Source organism: Cloeon dipterum, chromosome X (genome assembly GCF_949628265.1).
Source record: "Cloeon dipterum chromosome X, ieCloDipt1.1, whole genome shotgun sequence".
NCBI classification, from domain to species: domain Eukaryota; kingdom Metazoa; phylum Arthropoda; class Insecta; order Ephemeroptera; family Baetidae; genus Cloeon; species Cloeon dipterum.
This window is the reverse complement of record NC_088790.1, coordinates 23,611,527-23,628,947: the sequence shown is the minus strand read 5'-3', so window position 1 is coordinate 23,628,947 and position 17,421 is coordinate 23,611,527. Positions and strand designations below refer to the sequence as shown.

Below are 17,421 nucleotides of genomic sequence, written 5' to 3'. Positions count from 1 at the left end.
CAACGCACATGAAGCAATTTCATCAAAGAATTCTTCCACAATACCTCTCATTCAGAATTACTCGTTGATTTAAATATAAAAAAAATCAAATTTTTTTTGTTTTCGAGCTATAGCTCTTCTTGGTGTTTGTAACCGCCAACAGATGGCGCCAGCGCTTTTAATATAATTTTTGGCCACTCACTACAATTTAAATACGTACAAAAAATCCTTTTACTTTGCGCATTCTTGGCGAAAAAGACGTGAACTATTGATTCAGCCAAATCGTGTTCGTCATAAGACCTTTTTTCTTATTGTTAGGGCAATATGTACTAATTCGTCCTGGTCCTGGAAAAAATTGCGCAACGTTCAACGAACACCCAAATTTTCATTGTCAAATTGATTGTTGACCTTTTCTTGCAACAAGGAAATTCGCGTTTGGTTGTTGAAAGTTACGCATTTTTGCCGGGACCAGGACGAATTAATTTTGCTGTCATGTTTCCACCAACCCTATCAGAACTTTTTATTTTGAGTTCGTTCAGTATAATTTAATAATCTATTTTCTCATTTGAGCCTTGCATACAATCAAGATTTTTTAAAACACGTGCAATTATTTTAAGATATAGTGGTCGCGGACCAGACAAGATTTATTTTAAGTTTGGACAAGAACAATATTGTGCAATATTTTTTGACGGCGCACAAAGACAAATACATTCAATTGAATCAGCATCAATTTGTAAAAAATCATCACAAAAAGTTTCCTAATAAGGAGATAAAATTCGTTTTTTGATTTAACAGCACAATTTAAATTCAATACTAAGACAGAGTTATATAATATTAAAAAGTGTCATTTCACATAGCAAGCCTTAAAATTACCCTGGAATATTTCAATAGAGGGAATGCAGCAATCTACAGCCAGAATCTTGTACTAATATTAATTTCCTGTCATGCTCTCCGCCTGGAATCAATCAAGATATTAATTTTAATTCAAAACTAAATCATGTGGGTTTGGATTACTTCGTCAATGCGGATCTTGCGCTCAGTGGGACCGTTGAGGAAGCTGTCTTGCAGATCCTTCGACATTGCTTTCACGTTATTTGCGTGAATCACGTCATTTGTTGGAACCTAAAGTTTTTAATTATATAAACTGTCCAGCAAGGCCAATTTCAGGGAAGTTTACCACTCCGTCCTTCACTTCGAGTAAAAGTTCATCAAGAATTTTGATGAAATGATCAGCATTTTCCAGGGAAAACACCATGGGCGGCTTCAACTTCAAGACATTGTTATACGGCCCGTCAGAACTGAGCAGAATGAAGTTCTCTCGCATTCTTGAAACATAAAAAAGCGTTTTTTGAGTTTAAAAAAACCCATTGAATTCAGGATTGAATAATTTTATCCCTCAATTTTTACTAGTGTTTTGCTGTTTTTGTATTTATAAAAAAATTAACCTTTTAACAACGTAGACAGCCGCATCCGTCGCAGGCTCCTTCGTGATTTGGTCTTTGACGAGTTCGATGCCGACAAAGAGGCCAACTCCTCTGACGTCGCCGACAACGGTGTGCTTCTTGCACATGATTTTGAGCGAGTTGATCAGGTGGTTGCCGACCCGTGTGGCGTTCTCCTTCAGATTTTGATTCTCAATCACGTTCATGACTGCCAGGGCAACGGCGCAAGATACTGGATTGCCACCATACTGCAAAAGGAAAGGTCGGTAAAATCTGTTTCTCACAAAATGGAAATTTATTTAAGTTTGTGGTGAATTTTCGGAATTAGAAGTGAAACACTTTCGGTGAAGTCAAACTCATTTTTAAAGATTGTGAAGGTTAAGAAAAAATAATATATATATTTTATTTTAAAAGTGTTGATTTAAAATAGTTTTTTAAGTTTGGACCATATGAAAAAAACATCTAAATGAAATGATATTCAGCGAAGAAAATTTTAAGCAATTATATTTCAAGCCATTTTGAGCTTACAGCGATATTTTTAAAAGAAATATTTAAAAAATAATAAAAAGATGGCTTTATACTTAAAAATTTAAAGCAGGTTAAATTATGGAACTTCCGGAACTCCACAACTCGTAAGCCGTTAAATTAAAAAGATTTCAAACCAATGGTCCTAGAATCCAATAAATTCACCACAAACGAAAACATAGCATACTTATAAATTCAGTCAGAAAACTTTCTGGGTTTGTGAAATACAATTAAAATAAACCAAAACTACGGAATGCCCTAAAATGGATAGAAAATCGATAAGGCATATAATGGGATCTTAATTTGCAACTCGCTCATTCAGTCTGGCTCACTTTTTAACTTTTTCTTTCAAAATAAATTAAAAGCAAGTTCATGCTTCCCAGTTAGAATCATTCACCACAGGAGAAACACTGCATTTAGTAAAAAATCTTTCGCTCAGTGAGTTTGATCATTTGGCAGACAATAAACATACTGTGTTGAAGTATTCAACTCCAGTGTTTTTAAAACTTTGTGCAATCTCCCTGGTTGTGATCACGGCTGCGACCGGATGTCCGTTCCCCATTGGTTTGCCTGGCAACGTGTGATGAGCTTTGAAGAGTACATCAAAAGCATCTTACCAACTGTCACGATGTCAGGGATCAGGTCATCGCCCTGCAGCTCGAACGCCCACCACGACTTGCCAACGCGCCCGAAGCCCGTTTGCACCTCGTCCGCGATGCACACGCCACCCGCCTCCCTGATGATCCTGCAGAAAATATTCCCTTTAAGAGGATGGATCAATTTTGTGGTTGATTTGCTTTACTTGTAGACATTTTTGAAGTAGTTGGACGGCGGAATGACCTGACCACCGCAGCTGAGCATGCTCTCAGCGATGAAGCCAGCGATCGAACGGCCGTTGTTTTTCGCCTCCTTGCACAACGCCCTGACCTCCTCAGCGTACAGGGTGCCCAGGTCATCGCCAGGGTACTTTTCCTTCGTGTACTGGCCGCGGTAGCTGTCTGGAATCGGAGCCTGAAAAGTATCAGAGTTAACCAACTGAACACCAAGGCTGTAAATAATTAATTTTTTAAACTGTGCAATTTTTACATCTTCCCCGATTTCTTAAAAGTTAATTTATTTGACTGGAATACAAAAACCTTTTTGTTAATAAATTATATTCATAATTTAGCATGGGAATTGAATTTAAATTAATTTTCAGAGCAAGATTTTATTTGTTATGTTACGAAGCGACATTAAGAACGTTTAGATATGACCAACTGAATTTAAATCAAATATTCCACCTCCAAGAGCAGAGGGTGAGGCACACACCCCGACCATGACCTCATAAAATTATAAAAAAATTATTTTCAATCCAATGTGGGTCAAAGCTGTTGAAAATCTTGACGAAAAATAAAATATATTTCCAAAGATCTCGATTTTCTGGGTGAAAAACAAGTCAACTTTGGCTTTGATTATCTCGAAAAAGAGAAAAACACTGATCATAAATTTGTTGCAACGTAAATTTGACTTTGGACAGTTGAAATTTTATTTACTAGAGTAAGCCAGAGAAATCATGTAATTTTTGGGCCTCAATGAATTATTAAAATTACAGAATCAGCAATTCAATTAAAATCCCCCTAAAATTTCCTTGTGATCCAACATAAATAATATTTCTTTTTTAATATTTGTAATACTCGCGCTAGTAATCGGTAAAAATGAAGCAGTGGAAAAATAAAATAAAAAGGCATATTTACCACGTGCACCCAATCTTGTTTTCCGCTGCCGCCGGGCAGATTGAACTTGTACGGAGATATATCAATCAAGGTCGAAAGATGTCCATGGTAGGCGCTGCGAATTTGAAGAGAAAACAAATAAAATAGTCAATCAAACAGCTGGCCGAGCCATCAATCACGACCAACAAGTCAACTAGACTTGATCCCGTGACGCCAATTAAACGCGATAAAACTATTTTCGCTGAGAATCAGAGTTTATTATTCATTTTATCGATTCCCCAAGCAGTGCAATCGCCCCTCTGTTTTCAATTCGAATCCCGCTGATTTTGAAACGCAGCATGACGCGGAAGCTGAAAAGTTTACGCAATGGAATTTTTTCCTTTCCATATATATATTTTTAATATGTTTGAACGAACGCGTGTAATAAAAAAAAAATATAGGCAGCAGAGTGCTCACGTGTCTGGCACTTTCGTACCATATGATCCGAGTAGGGTTTATTGGACTCGTGCAGTTAGAGGAAAGATAAGCCACTTGTTTAAACAGCTGGCTACATATATGATTTAATTTATTTAAAAGCCAATAAAACTGTGAATCAATTCTAAGCTGTATTATGCAGGATTTTTTCAGGACTTAGCAAGAGGTAAATTTAATCGATTTCTTGTGCAATGCAGTCATAAAAAATTTGAGATTTTCAGTAAACAAACATTTGGAAAATTTACGGATACTCACTGGTCAATGATGACAATGTCGTTATTTTTGGTGTAAGTGCGTGCGAGCCGGAGTGCGAGATCGTTCGCCTCGGAGCCTGAGTTGACGAAGAAACACACAGAGAGCGGCTCGGGCATCAGGCTGGTCAGCTTTCGAGCGCAAACAACCAAATTGTCGTGCAGGAAGCGGTTGTTCGTATTGAGTGTGGCCATCTGGTCGCATCCGGCCTTCACCACTTCTGGATGGCAGTGCCCAACTGGACCGGACAATTGAAAAATTCGAATTAGAGAATTGCGCATCAAGGAAGGAATTAAATTAGCCGAAGGTTCTGCGTCACCGAAAGCCATTAAATTCAAATCTTTTACGCGTATTTTTCAAATTCGCCTCGTCAAGAGGATTCTACGCACAAAAAATCATCACGATTAATCAAAAATTTAATTTTTAAATTGATTTCAAAGTTTATCCACTCGAAAAAATTGCTAGATTTAAAATACCCAAAACATAGGAGGTCTAATTTAATATACAATTTTTCTCATCAACTTTATTAAAAATTAATCCCCCTTTTCATTTTGTCACAGAGTAAATTTATATTTTAATCCATGTGACATCATTTGATAAGGCGAATGAACGGAGTGGCTGGCTGGTTACCGTGTGCCACATTATTGATGCAGTCCAGGAATCGGTTGCCTTTTTCGTCATACATGTATTGGCCTTCGGCTCTCACAATCTTCAGCGGGTCCGTCTTGTAGAAAAGCGTGCATGACGGTCTGCAATCAAATTAGAGGGAAAAAAACGACCAGTTAATTGCGCGTTGTAACCTCTGGCACTTAGAGAAAGCTATGTGCCCTCGATTTAGAATTATTCAAATTAGGCGTGATAGCTAATTTTAACTAAGAGACAATGACACAGCAGATTTGAACTCTCCGTTGGGTATGAATGATTAAAAAACAAGTCTTTGCGAAATGTGTATACCATAAACCCTGTCAAAGGTTTTTATCAGCCTGCTCCAATCTTCACTCATTTGAACTTTGCCCACTCGGTGCGCACAACTCTTGTTTTATTTACTCAAACACAACACTCGTGTTTTCGTCGGTCGTCAAGATCGAATAAAATTTTCCAAAGGAAAGCTTTTCTAAAGTTTCTTCACTATCCCTCCTCAAAAGTCAGGATGATCCCCGATTAAACTTGACAGGTGACTTTGGAAAGTTACAAATTCCCTGAATTTATCTTCTATACATAATTATGTTATCAAAAAGCGGATAGCAACATTTCCTTTATTTATGTCGTAGAGTGTTATTGTTTAAAATGCCGCGATCGCAATCATCTGCTTCCGATCGCGGATTTTTCCACTGGCTCATCCAGTTAAATTCGATAAACGCGCACATTAGACTGGAAATGAATCCAGACGGTTCCTCAGCCACTAATTAATTGCTAAAAATAATTTTTATTGTTTTAGAGATGCGAGATAATTTCAAGTGGAGCGTTATCAACTCTGTGCACTCTGTATTATTATTTTTTCGATTTAAAGATCGTTCACACTTTTCCAAGTCAAAACCATTGCACAAAAAAGCTTTGTTTTGCACTATTTAAAAAAGAATGCAAAACAATCCATTACACTTTCGTAATTAATTTTTGTAAAAACATGCCACTGCGACAACTGTCAAAGAAATTTTTTAACGTTAACCTTGACATTGATATTTAAAAGCTAGGTTTGAATCTTTTTTTAAAAAAATTAGTGCCGCAGCCAAGAAAGAGCGGACTTGAAATTCGACTTGCGCAACTCTTCAGACCTCTCGGGAATAATCCAACGAACGAGACTGCTTCTTTGCACCACTTCTTGGCATTGCAGAAAAAGCAAAAAAAGCAGTCTTTAAATAAATAAATAAATAAATGACCTCGGTTAAGTAAGGCAAAATACTGGGCTTCTTGGTGTTACCGAGACGAATGATAAAATTAGAAACTGAAGGGTTCAAAATGAAAAATAAAAAAGTCAAGTTTTTTCTGGCAATGCGGTCTTTTTGATCTAATTTGTTAGAAAATTCTGTCATTATAGTAATTTTTTTTAAATAGACCTCCAGGGTCTAAAAGGTCATTGGGGAGAGGAAAACCGTGCTATCCGTTGCTGAGTGCGGCAAAATTTGGCCCATCGCGAAGGGAGCGGCAGTTGACAACAGCCGAAGTGTGATAATAGCAAAAAGCACCGGAGGCAGAATTCAGCATTTCTCATTCTCATGCACATAAATTATAAAAAAAAGTGAACAGAAGAGTTCTCCGGCGCTGACGTAAATCAAGTTTCCAAACAATGCCCCCGAATCAATCAATATAGGACAAACACACACACATCTTATCTTTTGGATACGCAAATTGTTTGATGTTTATTTATTTGGCGGCGGTCAACCCAAAGCACAAACACGTTTGCATAGCGATCAGGAGGCTCGTCCGTGGATAGTGTCAATATTGCGACACGTGATTGCTCGGGCAAATATGTATTGAAACCAAACATTGGAAAAATTATCAAAATCACGAACTGAACGAGTGACATTGAACTCGTTTTAAATGAGTTACAAAAAAAAAATTAATCAGTGGCTTAACACTCGGGGGTGCGCAGAGCTGCAGATAAGGGTGCGCGGGGTCATGTAGAGGTCTCCGGCCATAGCTCAAAGGCGATTTTACACGTTCTGCCCGCCCAAGCCGAAACTTAACAGCTGGGCAAAATTTTTAAAACAAATTATATCCCTCTAATTCCCAAAATTTTGAAATTTTGGAACCAAATTACCCTCTATTTTACTGAAAAACTATTTAAAAAATTTAAATTCATCAACAATAAATTAAACCTTGTATCCAACTATCTAGAAAACAAAATAATTAAATAGCATCTTATAGAGGAGCGTGAAATTGATTGATCCGCAGTGAGAGAGGCTGCAGATGGAGACGGAGAGAGAGCTGGCTGGATACTTGCCCGACGTATTTTTGCCTGAGGTTGATGGTTTCCGACTTGGTGAGCGTCTCCCCGTGTTCCTGCATGGTTGGTCGAGTTCCTGCGTGCTCGTCCCGATTGTCCCGATGTGACCTTTCGGACTGTCACGCCAGTTTGTCGCAGACTAGCAGAGCGAATGCTCGGCAGACCGATTTTGCTTGCTGATTTTTAAGCCATGCTTTTTGGCACCTTCCCCACTGTGCGGATCAAGAGTTAGAGAGGGGAGAGGAGAAACGGAGAGAGATAGATGACATCCAGGCCAAGCAAGAAAGCAAGAATTGAGGTTACAGAAAGGAGATGAAAATAGGAAATAGAACAGGAGGGAAATTCTTTAATATAATCAGCAAGGAGCAGGGTTCTGGATCTAAATACAAATAAATTCAACAAAATCGTATAAAAGGGAGTGATTGAGGCCAGGAATAATTTTAAGCTTTTTGAATGGATTAATAGAGTTTAAAACTCCCGCCAAATACCCCGTTCCATTGCCAGTTGCAGTAAATTGGAAAGGAAGGGAAGGCAAAACAGGTCACGCCCACTGAAACAGCTGCTTCTGCCCGCTCTGTAGTGCTTTTAATCGTGCGTAAATCATTGAGTTCGTTTGTTTTTCTATATTTTGCAGCGTACCAAGAGGTGCCAAGCGAATTTAGCCGAAATATTCGTACCAGAAATCACTGACGAAGCTCTGATTTCTTTGAACGAATAGAAAACGTGAGTCACAAGTTGTAGCATTTCGTCAGATTCCGCGACTACATACATACTGCGTATGACAGAAACGTTAATTTCAAGGTCTTGCAGTTCTCCAGTCGAGTTGTCATGGCCCATAAAAAATTAGACGATTACACGGAGGATGATTTGAGACAGGATCAGCCCATCACCAGCCTGAAAATCCTGGTCATCGGTGAGAGCAACGTCGGAAAATCCAGGTACGAAGTTGTTCTGCATGAATTCCAAACGAGAAAACAATTAAATTTGCAGCCTTATGAACCGTTTCATCGATGACACCTTTGACCCGAACATGGCCAACACGATCGGCGTAGACTACCGCAGTCGAGTGGTCAATGTCGACGGACAAACCGTGCAGTTAGGCATATGGGTAGGTTGCCTTCGCTGAAATTAATTAATTCTAAAAATAAACCTGTCTCGTCATGCATTCTCCAGGACACGGCCGGGCAGGAGCGGTTTCGCACACTGACGCCAACGTACTACCGCAACGCGCAAGGGGCCGTCATCGTGTACGACGTGACTAGGAGACAGACCTTTGAGAGGGTGGAGCAGTGGCTGCAGGAGCTCGACGCCTACGTCAACCGGACAGACGTGGTCAAAATGATCGTGGGAAACAAAACTGATCTTGTAATCGAATCTAGTGAAGCCGGCTCGAATTGCAATAATGACACCTCTGCTCGTGTTTGTGCGCAGAAAAACCGAGAGGTGAGCCGTGAGGAGGGACAGCAGCTCGCCAGACGACATTCAACGCTCTTCATCGAGGCCAGCGCCCTTGAAAACGATAATGTTCAAGTCTGCTTTGAAGATCTTGTCTACCATGTAAGTTGTTTAATTTTAATACATAAATATGAAAATTATTAATACGTACTTGAAGACAGTTAAAAAATTGACACAAAATTACATTTTGACCGACACAATATATTTTTTTAATTATTTTCAATAATTTTGGTATTTGACAACAGAATTAAATATTCTTATTGCAGAAAAACGGCAGACAAATCCTGACTTTTCATTTGTTTGAATTTGTACTGAGGAATTGTAATTTTGTCAACAGAAATTTTGTATTTTTGCGAGTATTATTACGCCGTCCTTATTGTCCGACACCAGAAAACAGGGCGTTTTGTGTATTTGTCTTCAATTTAAGTGTGGAAATGTATTGTTATAAGTTTCCAATAACATTAATTATCTTCTGTCAGACCCATTGTTGAAATTTCCAAATTTTAATATAGTTTTTACAATTTAATTAATTTTAATTAATAATTTTCGGGTTAATGTTAAGCATTTTGCTCTTACATAAATAACTTACAAAGCCCGGAACGAATCCTAGAGACGAATTTTTTCCTAAACGTCATAAATGTAATTAATTTTTTAAACTCCTTCGTCCTGGTAATATCCGCAAATAGCTCAACAAACACTCAAATTTTAATTGTTGAAATGATTTTGCCCTTTTCTTGCAACAAGTAAAATTGAGTTTGGTTGTTGAACTTATTTCAAGTTAATTGCAGCGTCATAATTTTCTGATTTACATTTAAATTCCAGATTTTGCAAACGCCTGGTTTGTGGGAAGCGCGAGTGCAGCCGGGCCGCATCCAGCTGGGAGATAACAATCCGTCGCTATCCGAAATGACGTGGAACTGCATCAGCCCGAACTGCAGCCTGCTGTAAGCGAGACAGACTATCTGAGAGAGCAACCAAGTTACCCTCAAATCACGTGCTTACGAACTGTGTTTTAAAAAGTAAATTTCGGGGGATGTGATATATTAAATGAGCACACTATTATTCGTCTATCAACTCGAGTTGAATTGCAGCACACAACATGTTATTTTCGGCTAGCGCTCCGTGTCTGTGCTGTCAAGTGTAATGATTGCGCCTTAATTCCCTTTAACTGCTAAGAATGTGTGGAAATCATCGATTTATAACCAAAATAACGTCTGTTCCTGTTTTCCTCAATATTTCTCAGTTCTTTTAATTAGTGTATTTGATTAAAAAAACATTTTGATAACAAATTCTGGTTTTTGTCAAATATTTATTTACAAAACTAGCATATTTAAAAATCTAGACCTACACAACTAGTTAATAATTAAAATTAAAAAACAATAGATAATTCTTTTCGGTAAGAAAGCAGTCGTGCAAATAATTATCAATTACGTCAGGGTTGCATTTTTTTACAAAAAATTTAATCGTCTTAAAATCTTTCCACATAATGTTAAATGCTTTGAGTATATCGCTTACCAATGAGCGGAAAACCTTTCGTTTGGCGCCTACTTAAAGTTAAAAGAGTTGTGATTTATCAGATTTATCATCACAGGAACCAATTATAAATAATTGATTTAAACCGATTTAATTGCGAGGAAAATCACGCTGATTGGCTGACGTATCGCGCATGACAGCAGCTCCCGCGGTTGCCTAGCAACAACTCTCGACATGCTGCTGACATGCGCGTTGCGTAAGCCAATCAGTGGCGAGGATTTTTGCTGCTATCTCCGATTTTCGTGTCTTCCCTCGCAATTACAAATCATTTTAAATCAACTTTTTTTAATATGTTCTGCGAGGATGAATCGATAGACGAACTCTTTACACCAAGAAACAAATAATAAATCATTTTCCACTCATCTACCAGATGAGGCATTATTTAACATGGGGTTCTTATGAGAGGAACAAAGATTCGTTTAACTCATGTCGTGAGATATTAGTAAAAAATCTGCAACCTTAAATGAGGTAATTCTTGTGCTGATCATCACAGCTTTTTCCGAGAGAAAGCTGTGAGATAGCGTACGTATGTGAAATGCCGATACATTTGTTTATTTTGCAACTCCATTGTCACATGCTTGTGCAAGTTTGCATGTGCATGGAATCGCAGAAACATTCAACTCATTCATTCAGTCGATCACAATCTCAAAATATTAATCTCTAAGGGAAATGACGCCGTCGTATAATTGCGTGAAGGGCGTGATGCCTTCGATAGGAAAGGGGTCGGGCAGAGGCCGGCCTTTGGGGTTTTCGAAATTGAACGTCTGCAGCAGGTTTGTGATGAATAGGAAAATGTTTGTTTTCGCCAGCGTGTCTCCCATGCATCTCCTTCGACCTGAGAGTAGTTAAGAATTTAATGTAAAACATTTAAAGGATTATATTTTTCAACTCACCAACTCCGAAAGGAATGAAATGGTCGGGCAGAGAGACTTCGTTCTTTTCGTTCAAGAACCTCTCTGGCTTGAACGTCCATGGATCTTCATACAGCTCCTCGTTCATGAATATTCCATGGTAGTTGACCGCCAGAATTGTGTCCTGTTATTTAAAATAGTTATTTTTTTAATTTTAAAGGGTTTTCATAGCAAATTTTTAACAACTTAAAAATACGGGGATAATTTCATCAGCTTTTTCTTTATAATTTGAAAAATATTCATTACACCTATTAATTAATCTTAAAATGTACTGGCTAAAAATCAGTATTTATTTATTGTTATGCTGCAAAGCCCAAAAATAACCCTCTTGGGAAGTTTTAATTTTTTCAGAACGTCTAAAGAAACACATATATCCAATCATTTTTTCCCTCACTGAACTGGGTTAACTAACTAAATTTCAGCCAAATTGAGCAAAACCTGTATTTTTAAATCAATTTTGAAAATTTGGGCCGTATTAAATACCCAAATATTGCTAAAATCGTTTATTCGAATATTTACTTCCACTGAAAAGGCTTCACGAAATCAATTACTTTATGCACGTAGCGCATCCTTGATAGTAATTCGAATTTTTTAAGACAAATTTATTAATTTTCACATTTTTGATATAATTTATACCAAATTTGAATTTTGAAAAGATATTTAAAGCATTATGACAATTCACTAAAGTGTACCTTAGGTATGGAGTAGCCCATCAACGTTGAATCAGCCATCGCTCTGTGCGGAACCGCGATTGCGTGTGCAACAAAAACTCTGATGGACTCGTTGACCGTCGCCTCCGTGTACGGCATTCTGGGATAAAAGCGGAATTTAAGTTCAAAGATCTCAGACCGAAATGGAATTCAATACTTGGGCCGATCATCCAAGGTGACGGGTCGTTCCCTGCCGACGACACTGTCAATTTCCTCCTGGATTTTTCGCACCACGTGCGGCTGACGCAGGAAGTGCAGAAAACCGAAACTCAAAGATTTGTTTGTTGTGTCTGATCCGGCCATGAACATATCCATGCAAATCGCCATCAGTTGAATGTCTGAAATTTTATTTTGATTTATACTTTAGTTTTTTCTGCACGCATAAATGATTTTTTCAAAATAACTTTTCTGGAATATATTTGAAGGGTAATGTTCGCATCTTTAGTCAAAATAATTTTGCAATTTATATTAATTTTTTTATCTGCTCCTGAAAATAATTACTGTTTAGAATTGTGATTATAGCTTCAATGTGTCTCAATTAAAAACCGTCTTTTTTGGTTGGTTTTAGAAATTTTAAAACCAGAGTACAGAACATCTTTTAATGTTTTACTGTTAAATATGATTTTTCTCTAGTTCATCTTAAAGTTAATTTAAATAAGTTTTCAGTTAAATTTAATAGGTTTTTTTCATTTGTGTTTTAAGGTTCGGAAAATTCATTAAAAATCCTAAAACTCCATAAATTATTTCGGTTGATTTTCATGCTGTATTAAAGTTAAAAAAATTCTTAGTACATGTCTTAGAAAAAATTAAATTCACTGCTTTTTAGATATAAAAATCTTGTTTTGCTTTCATTCAATATAAAATCCACAAAATCTGCAATTAGTTCTGTTGTTAAAATTTTTTGTGTCCAATCAGCAAACATTTTGACCTAATTTGTACACAAGAACAAATTGATTACCCGTGTAATTGGAATCCTCGTCCTTCCTGGTGTTTGACTCGGCGATGAAGACGTCCATGAAGTCCCTGGGGGAGCCTTCCATGTAGGTGGTCTTGTGGCGGAGCAGCTCGGCCTGCAGGAATTGCAGCAGCTTCTGATGACACGTCATGTAGTAATTGTAGCCGGACGCCTCGGGCAGCACGTAGCGCAGGATGGGAAAGTGATTGAACAGGCAGCCCGTCATGTCCATGCTGGCGAACATGTCTGATAGGATCTTCTGCAGGGTGCACAGCTCGGCGTCGTCAGGGTCGTAACGCTTGCCTGCCAGCATCGCCCAAATCGTGTTCAGCACCGACACGCCGAAAGCGTTGTGCAGCGGCATCAACGTCTTTCCGTCCTAAAATCAAGATATATATCAATTGGCCTTTCTCTTTCACTAAATGATCTCAAATTGATCTATGGACTGATTTTTCCTTCAGATATTATTTGACTTAAGATATATGACATTTCTAGAATGATTGACAAGGCAGGGAAAAAAATAAAGCTCAAGTTTGCAGCTTTCAGGTTTTAGCAGCGGGGGCAAGATGTGCGATAAAATTGGTTCCCACTGCGCATATTCAAGATGGCGACTGAATAGGGGAAACAAAAAGCTCTCTTTGGATTCCCGTACAAGTATCAAGAGTTGGTTTTTACGATCCAAAAGACAAAATTAGCACAAGTAATGCAATTTATGTAACAATATCGAAGAAAACTTAGTACTTTTCGCGCATTTTCACGTGACCGTTTTTCGCGCCATTCTCCATCGGACGCCATACCTGCGCGTTGCACGAATCTGGCCCCCGCTGGGTTTTAGGAAAAACTACAGACTAAAAGGACGCAATATATATCCAATTTCCCCTTTTTTTAACTTTTAATTTCGTGAGAAACAATATTTACGTTGTGAAAAAATGTATTTCCTTATTGTACGAAATAAAAATGAGTTTCACTCACGGCTGTGTTGCTGATGGCAGTTTTGAAGTAATCAGTCAGAGCTTGCACCTCTCGCATGATGATGGTCTCCATCTGGCTCGCTTTACCAAGCCCGAAATCCCTGAGGTGGCGCATGAGGAAGCGCCTCTGATCGCGCCAGAACTCGTCATCAGTAAGCAATACTCCTAAAAATCGGACACAAAAACAGAAAAAAAACATAAATTATTGTTCTTTGAAAATTTCACGCTAATAGAAGCACGCGTTTACGACTTTCACAGTTTTTAAAAATTCAACTATAGGGTTGGCTAGACCAGTTTGAGGTTTCATCCCCTCAGCCAAAGTTTATACGTCCCTGATTTTTTCAAATCGCACCCGGCGCCCCCGAGCTAGGGTTGCCAAAGCACTGCGGTCGTTCAATTCTTTTTTTCGACGCTTCAAAAAAATGGTAACTGACCTCTGCGAAGTCCCCAGGTGCGGTGGCGGTAGAAGGGTCCTCTGGGTCTGCCGTCGAACTCTGGCTTTGTGGCCATCTCCTTGACCAACTCGGCTGAGGTGAGCACCACCTGGACGTCGTTGCCGACGCGCAGCCCGACCAGTTTTCCCTTGCCGTACTGCTTTGCCAGAAATGTTGCCGCCATCGTCAGGGTGCCAAGTTTCTTTCGCCACCGGGACACCTCCGGAAGGCTGCCGATGATCGGCCACCATGTTGGCCCTGAGATTTAAAAATAATAATAATAATTAATTTCGGAAAGGAGAACTTCGGGCTGGAAAGGACACTTGCCTGGCGGGAAGTTTCGCGGCTTTTTCACATCACGCAAGATTAACAAGCCGACCACGAATATGAATAACAGCGGTGCCAGCCACATAGCCTGGAAATGATGGAAATAAGGATTTTGTTTCGAGTGAGAAACATAAACAGTTCACAAAAAAATCATGTTACAAAGATGACGGAAAATACATTAAATTAAATTTAAGATTGTTCTTATTCGTGGACTTCACCTATTATAAATTAAAGAAATAAATAGTAATTATTTCTATTTTATGGGATGACATCAAGCTATTCTCTATTCTAATACAAATTTTAATCAATCCTTTTTTAGTTTGAGAATTTAATTTAAATATTTTTGATCTGCAGATGCTTAAAATGGAAAGTTAAACATGATCTTTTATTTCAATAGCTGGTCAAGTGGTTGATAGTTTTTGAAAGGAACAAGTAGTTAAACCGAAATTCAAGAAGTAGTATATATTATCAGTCGTTGTGTTACGCAATATGCGGTTGTGTATATTATATAAAGTGAAGCACGTGCGTGCCGTGCCTCCCCTTTCACTCTCTGCTGGACCACTCGATTTCAATCAAATTAATTTACTACATTTGCGTACGTGCAGAATATCTATATTCTTTTACGGTCAATGCACGCGGCGAAAAAATGCGTTGGGAAAGGAGAGAGAAACCGAAACCCAATTTTGGAGCGCGAAATGAATATATATGTGTGAGACTGTTCTTTCAGTGAGAGTTGTGGGTAAATATTTGTCAGAATTCTGCGCAACCTAATTGACGCAAGAAAAATTATCATCGTGTGCTAGAGAAAGGGGAAATTTTTCTTTCGTTTTGTTGATTAATATTTTGTTGCTCTTAATTTCACTTTTCATTTGACACAAGTGGGGCACGAAAAAGGTTTGCGCTCCTTCCAATAGAGTAAAAAATATTTTCTAACACAGAAAAAAGCCAAAAATATAACTAAACACACATTTTATTTCAACCGAACAAAATAAAAAAGCACATTTCCCGCTAGTAAAAAAAAATCAACCCTTTGGCGATTTATCATTGTTTTTAATGAGGCAAATCTTTTATATTCAGATTTTCCACCTTTGAATTTTACCGAAATAGGAAAAAATAATTTTTTATTTACCTCAGGAGCTAGTAGGCTTGGTTTGGTAAGTAAAATCGATGCGGCTCAACCGAGAAATCCAGTTTCGGAGGTGCTGCCGGTCCACGAAGGTGAATACTCAACAGGTGCTTTCACAAAATATGATTTCGGGTGGCACTCACATGCGTGGCTCGGTTGACCAGTCCCTCCAGCAGAAGCTGCATCAGTGAGACGAAAACGCCGCCGCCGCCGCGCCACACACTCCATTCGAGAAGAACAAAAAATGTAGTGGGAAACATTCTCGCACGACCAGGTGCCTACCTTTTTTTTCGGAGTTTAAACTATACGTAATAAGCGGAAGAGATTGGAACCTAATTTGGACCTGTATTTTGCATTGTGAGAGCACAGCTGCCGACGAGATATTCGCATGTGTCAAGAAAAATAAAATGTTCAAGCGGGTTTAACGGCTTTTGTTTGATTCAACGATTAAATATCACACTCTTAATACTGGTTTTAAAAAAAATATTGCGCACGGTTACAACACTTTGAAAGTCTTCCGCAAATTTAGTACGTTGAAAATTTGGGGTCGTTCCCCCTGCAATACTTGTTCGTCGAGTTTGTTCAGCTCATCAGCGAAGAAGAGATTGTTAAAGGAGCATCGGTCATGTTTTGTTCAGAACTGAATTTTAAGAAACACTCATTAGAAATGCATGTCATTTTAATTTTTGAACAAAATCGTCTAGGTGGAGGAATTTTTAAATAAATTTTTAGAATTAATAAAACTCGGCATTTTTATATAATTAGTAAAATATCTTATATCTGATTTATAGATCTGTAAACGAAAAATTTGCTAAACAGCAACATTTTTTTTAAAGACGTTTAAATAGAAATGAAAAAGGGCTTAATGAAGGTTTGACCAAATATTATTTTTTATTCTCTCACGGAAATACGAGACTTAAATTTTCATTACAATTAAATTCCTGTCTCTAAAAATATAATTATCCAAGATATTTCCGGAGCTTTTTAACAGCCACTATGCATTTATTTTACTAAACTTATAGTTAATAAAATGATGGATCTGCTCTAAATGCTAAATCATAAGGAGATACATATGATGCAGAATGTCAATCACGATGTGAGCTGATCAAAGTTGTTTTTAATTTAAAAGCGCCAGGCACAAGATGTAAAATGGTGTTGCCAAGGAGGAACAAATGTGCAGAGGTGACTTTGCTTTTTACTACCGAGCATCCTTTTGCACGAACCAGTTATTGCCAAAGGGTAGATTTGGAATTCCACGGTCATTTTTCATGCTGGGTTTCAAAACCTGAAAATTAATAAGCACTCCGGATTGTGCAATTATGGCTACCAAGGAGAGGCTTGGCCCCGATTTACCTGAGCAGAAAAACGTGATTAATCCAAATCTATACAGTTACTTTTTTATTTGATTAAAAATTTGGGGTCGTTTCCTCCCTGCAAAACTTGTTCTTCAAGTTTGTTCAGGTCAGCGAGGAAGAGAATATGTTTTTAATTTAAAACGTCCGAAACAATATGCTATATTACATTGTTGCCAAGGAGGAATAAACGTGCAAAGGTGACTTTGGTTCTAATTACCGAGCATCCTTTTACGTGAACCAGTTTTATTGCCAAAAGGTTAATCCCGGTCATTCTTCAGGCAGGTATTAAAATTCTGAAAATTAGTTGGCATTCCTG

General features: G+C 38.1%; 3 protein-coding genes across 4 annotated transcripts; 1 reads left to right on the top strand and 2 right to left on the bottom strand.

Annotated features, from left to right (window-relative positions):
* Window positions 1–586: 586 nt before the first annotated feature.
* LOC135945226 (5-phosphohydroxy-L-lysine phospho-lyase-like) lies at window positions 587–7,553 on the bottom strand. Its single transcript, XM_065492778.1, has 11 exons — window positions 7,326–7,553; window positions 5,015–5,133; window positions 4,388–4,622; window positions 3,680–3,773; window positions 2,749–2,957; window positions 2,564–2,691; window positions 2,419–2,516; window positions 1,425–1,669; window positions 1,157–1,304; window positions 994–1,101; window positions 587–934 (listed from the first exon to the last, which is right to left on the bottom strand). The coding sequence occupies exons 1-11, from the start codon at window positions 7,388–7,390 to the stop codon at window positions 911–913; spliced, it is 1,473 nt and encodes a 490-aa protein (XP_065348850.1). The 5' UTR covers window positions 7,391–7,553; the 3' UTR covers window positions 587–910.
* Window positions 7,554–7,870: 317 nt separating this feature from the next.
* On the top strand, window positions 7,871–9,831 carry LOC135945227 (ras-related protein Rab-18-B-like). Of its 2 annotated transcripts, none has more exons than XM_065492779.1 (6): window positions 7,871–8,051; window positions 8,139–8,266; window positions 8,319–8,436; window positions 8,502–8,693; window positions 8,760–8,885; window positions 9,606–9,831. In XM_065492779.1, exons 2-6 carry the CDS (start codon window positions 8,157–8,159, stop codon window positions 9,729–9,731), a joined length of 672 nt encoding a protein of 223 aa, XP_065348851.1. In that variant the 5' UTR covers window positions 7,871–8,051; window positions 8,139–8,156; the 3' UTR covers window positions 9,732–9,831. The 2 variants fall into 2 exon arrangements, with proteins under 2 accessions (XP_065348851.1, XP_065348852.1); XM_065492780.1 differs by having other exon boundaries at window positions 8,130–8,266.
* Window positions 9,832–10,072: 241 nt separating this feature from the next.
* LOC135945225 (probable cytochrome P450 303a1) lies at window positions 10,073–16,170 on the bottom strand. Its single transcript, XM_065492777.1, has 9 exons — window positions 15,754–16,170; window positions 14,625–14,712; window positions 14,298–14,555; window positions 13,865–14,028; window positions 12,896–13,271; window positions 12,095–12,275; window positions 11,920–12,037; window positions 11,210–11,351; window positions 10,073–11,151 (listed from the first exon to the last, which is right to left on the bottom strand). Exons 2-9 carry the CDS (start codon window positions 14,707–14,709, stop codon window positions 10,970–10,972), a joined length of 1,506 nt encoding a protein of 501 aa, XP_065348849.1. The 5' UTR covers window positions 14,710–14,712; window positions 15,754–16,170; the 3' UTR covers window positions 10,073–10,969.
* Window positions 16,171–17,421: the final 1,251 nt, after the last annotated feature.

Excerpts from the sequence above, each read along its gene's own strand:
- LOC135945226 (XM_065492778.1), bottom strand. The coding sequence starts at position 7,390 with ATGCAGGAACACGGGGAGACGCTCACCAAGTCGGAAACCATCAACCTC. Across the intron at positions 3,774-4,387 it reads GACATTGTCATCATTGACCA|CGCCTACCATGGACATCTTT; the intron begins GTGAGTATCCGT and ends TCAAATTCGCAG. Across the intron at positions 2,692-2,748 it reads TACTTCAAAAATGTCTACAA|GATCATCAGGGAGGCGGGTG; the intron begins GTAAAGCAAATC and ends TATTTTCTGCAG.
- LOC135945227 (XM_065492779.1), top strand. The coding sequence starts at position 8,157 with ATGGCCCATAAAAAATTAGACGATTACACGGAGGATGATTTGAGACAG. Across the intron at positions 8,437-8,501 it reads CCGTGCAGTTAGGCATATGG|GACACGGCCGGGCAGGAGCG; the intron begins GTAGGTTGCCTT and ends TGCATTCTCCAG. Across the intron at positions 8,694-8,759 it reads TGGGAAACAAAACTGATCTT|AAAAACCGAGAGGTGAGCCG; the intron begins GTAATCGAATCT and ends GTTTGTGCGCAG.
- LOC135945225 (XM_065492777.1), bottom strand. The coding sequence starts at position 14,709 with ATGTGGCTGGCACCGCTGTTATTCATATTCGTGGTCGGCTTGTTAATC. Across the intron at positions 12,038-12,094 it reads ACCTTGGATGATCGGCCCAA|AATGCCGTACACGGAGGCGA; the intron begins GTATTGAATTCC and ends CTTTTATCCCAG. Across the intron at positions 11,352-11,919 it reads TGGGCTACTCCATACCTAAG|GACACAATTCTGGCGGTCAA; the intron begins GTACACTTTAGT and ends TTTAAATAACAG.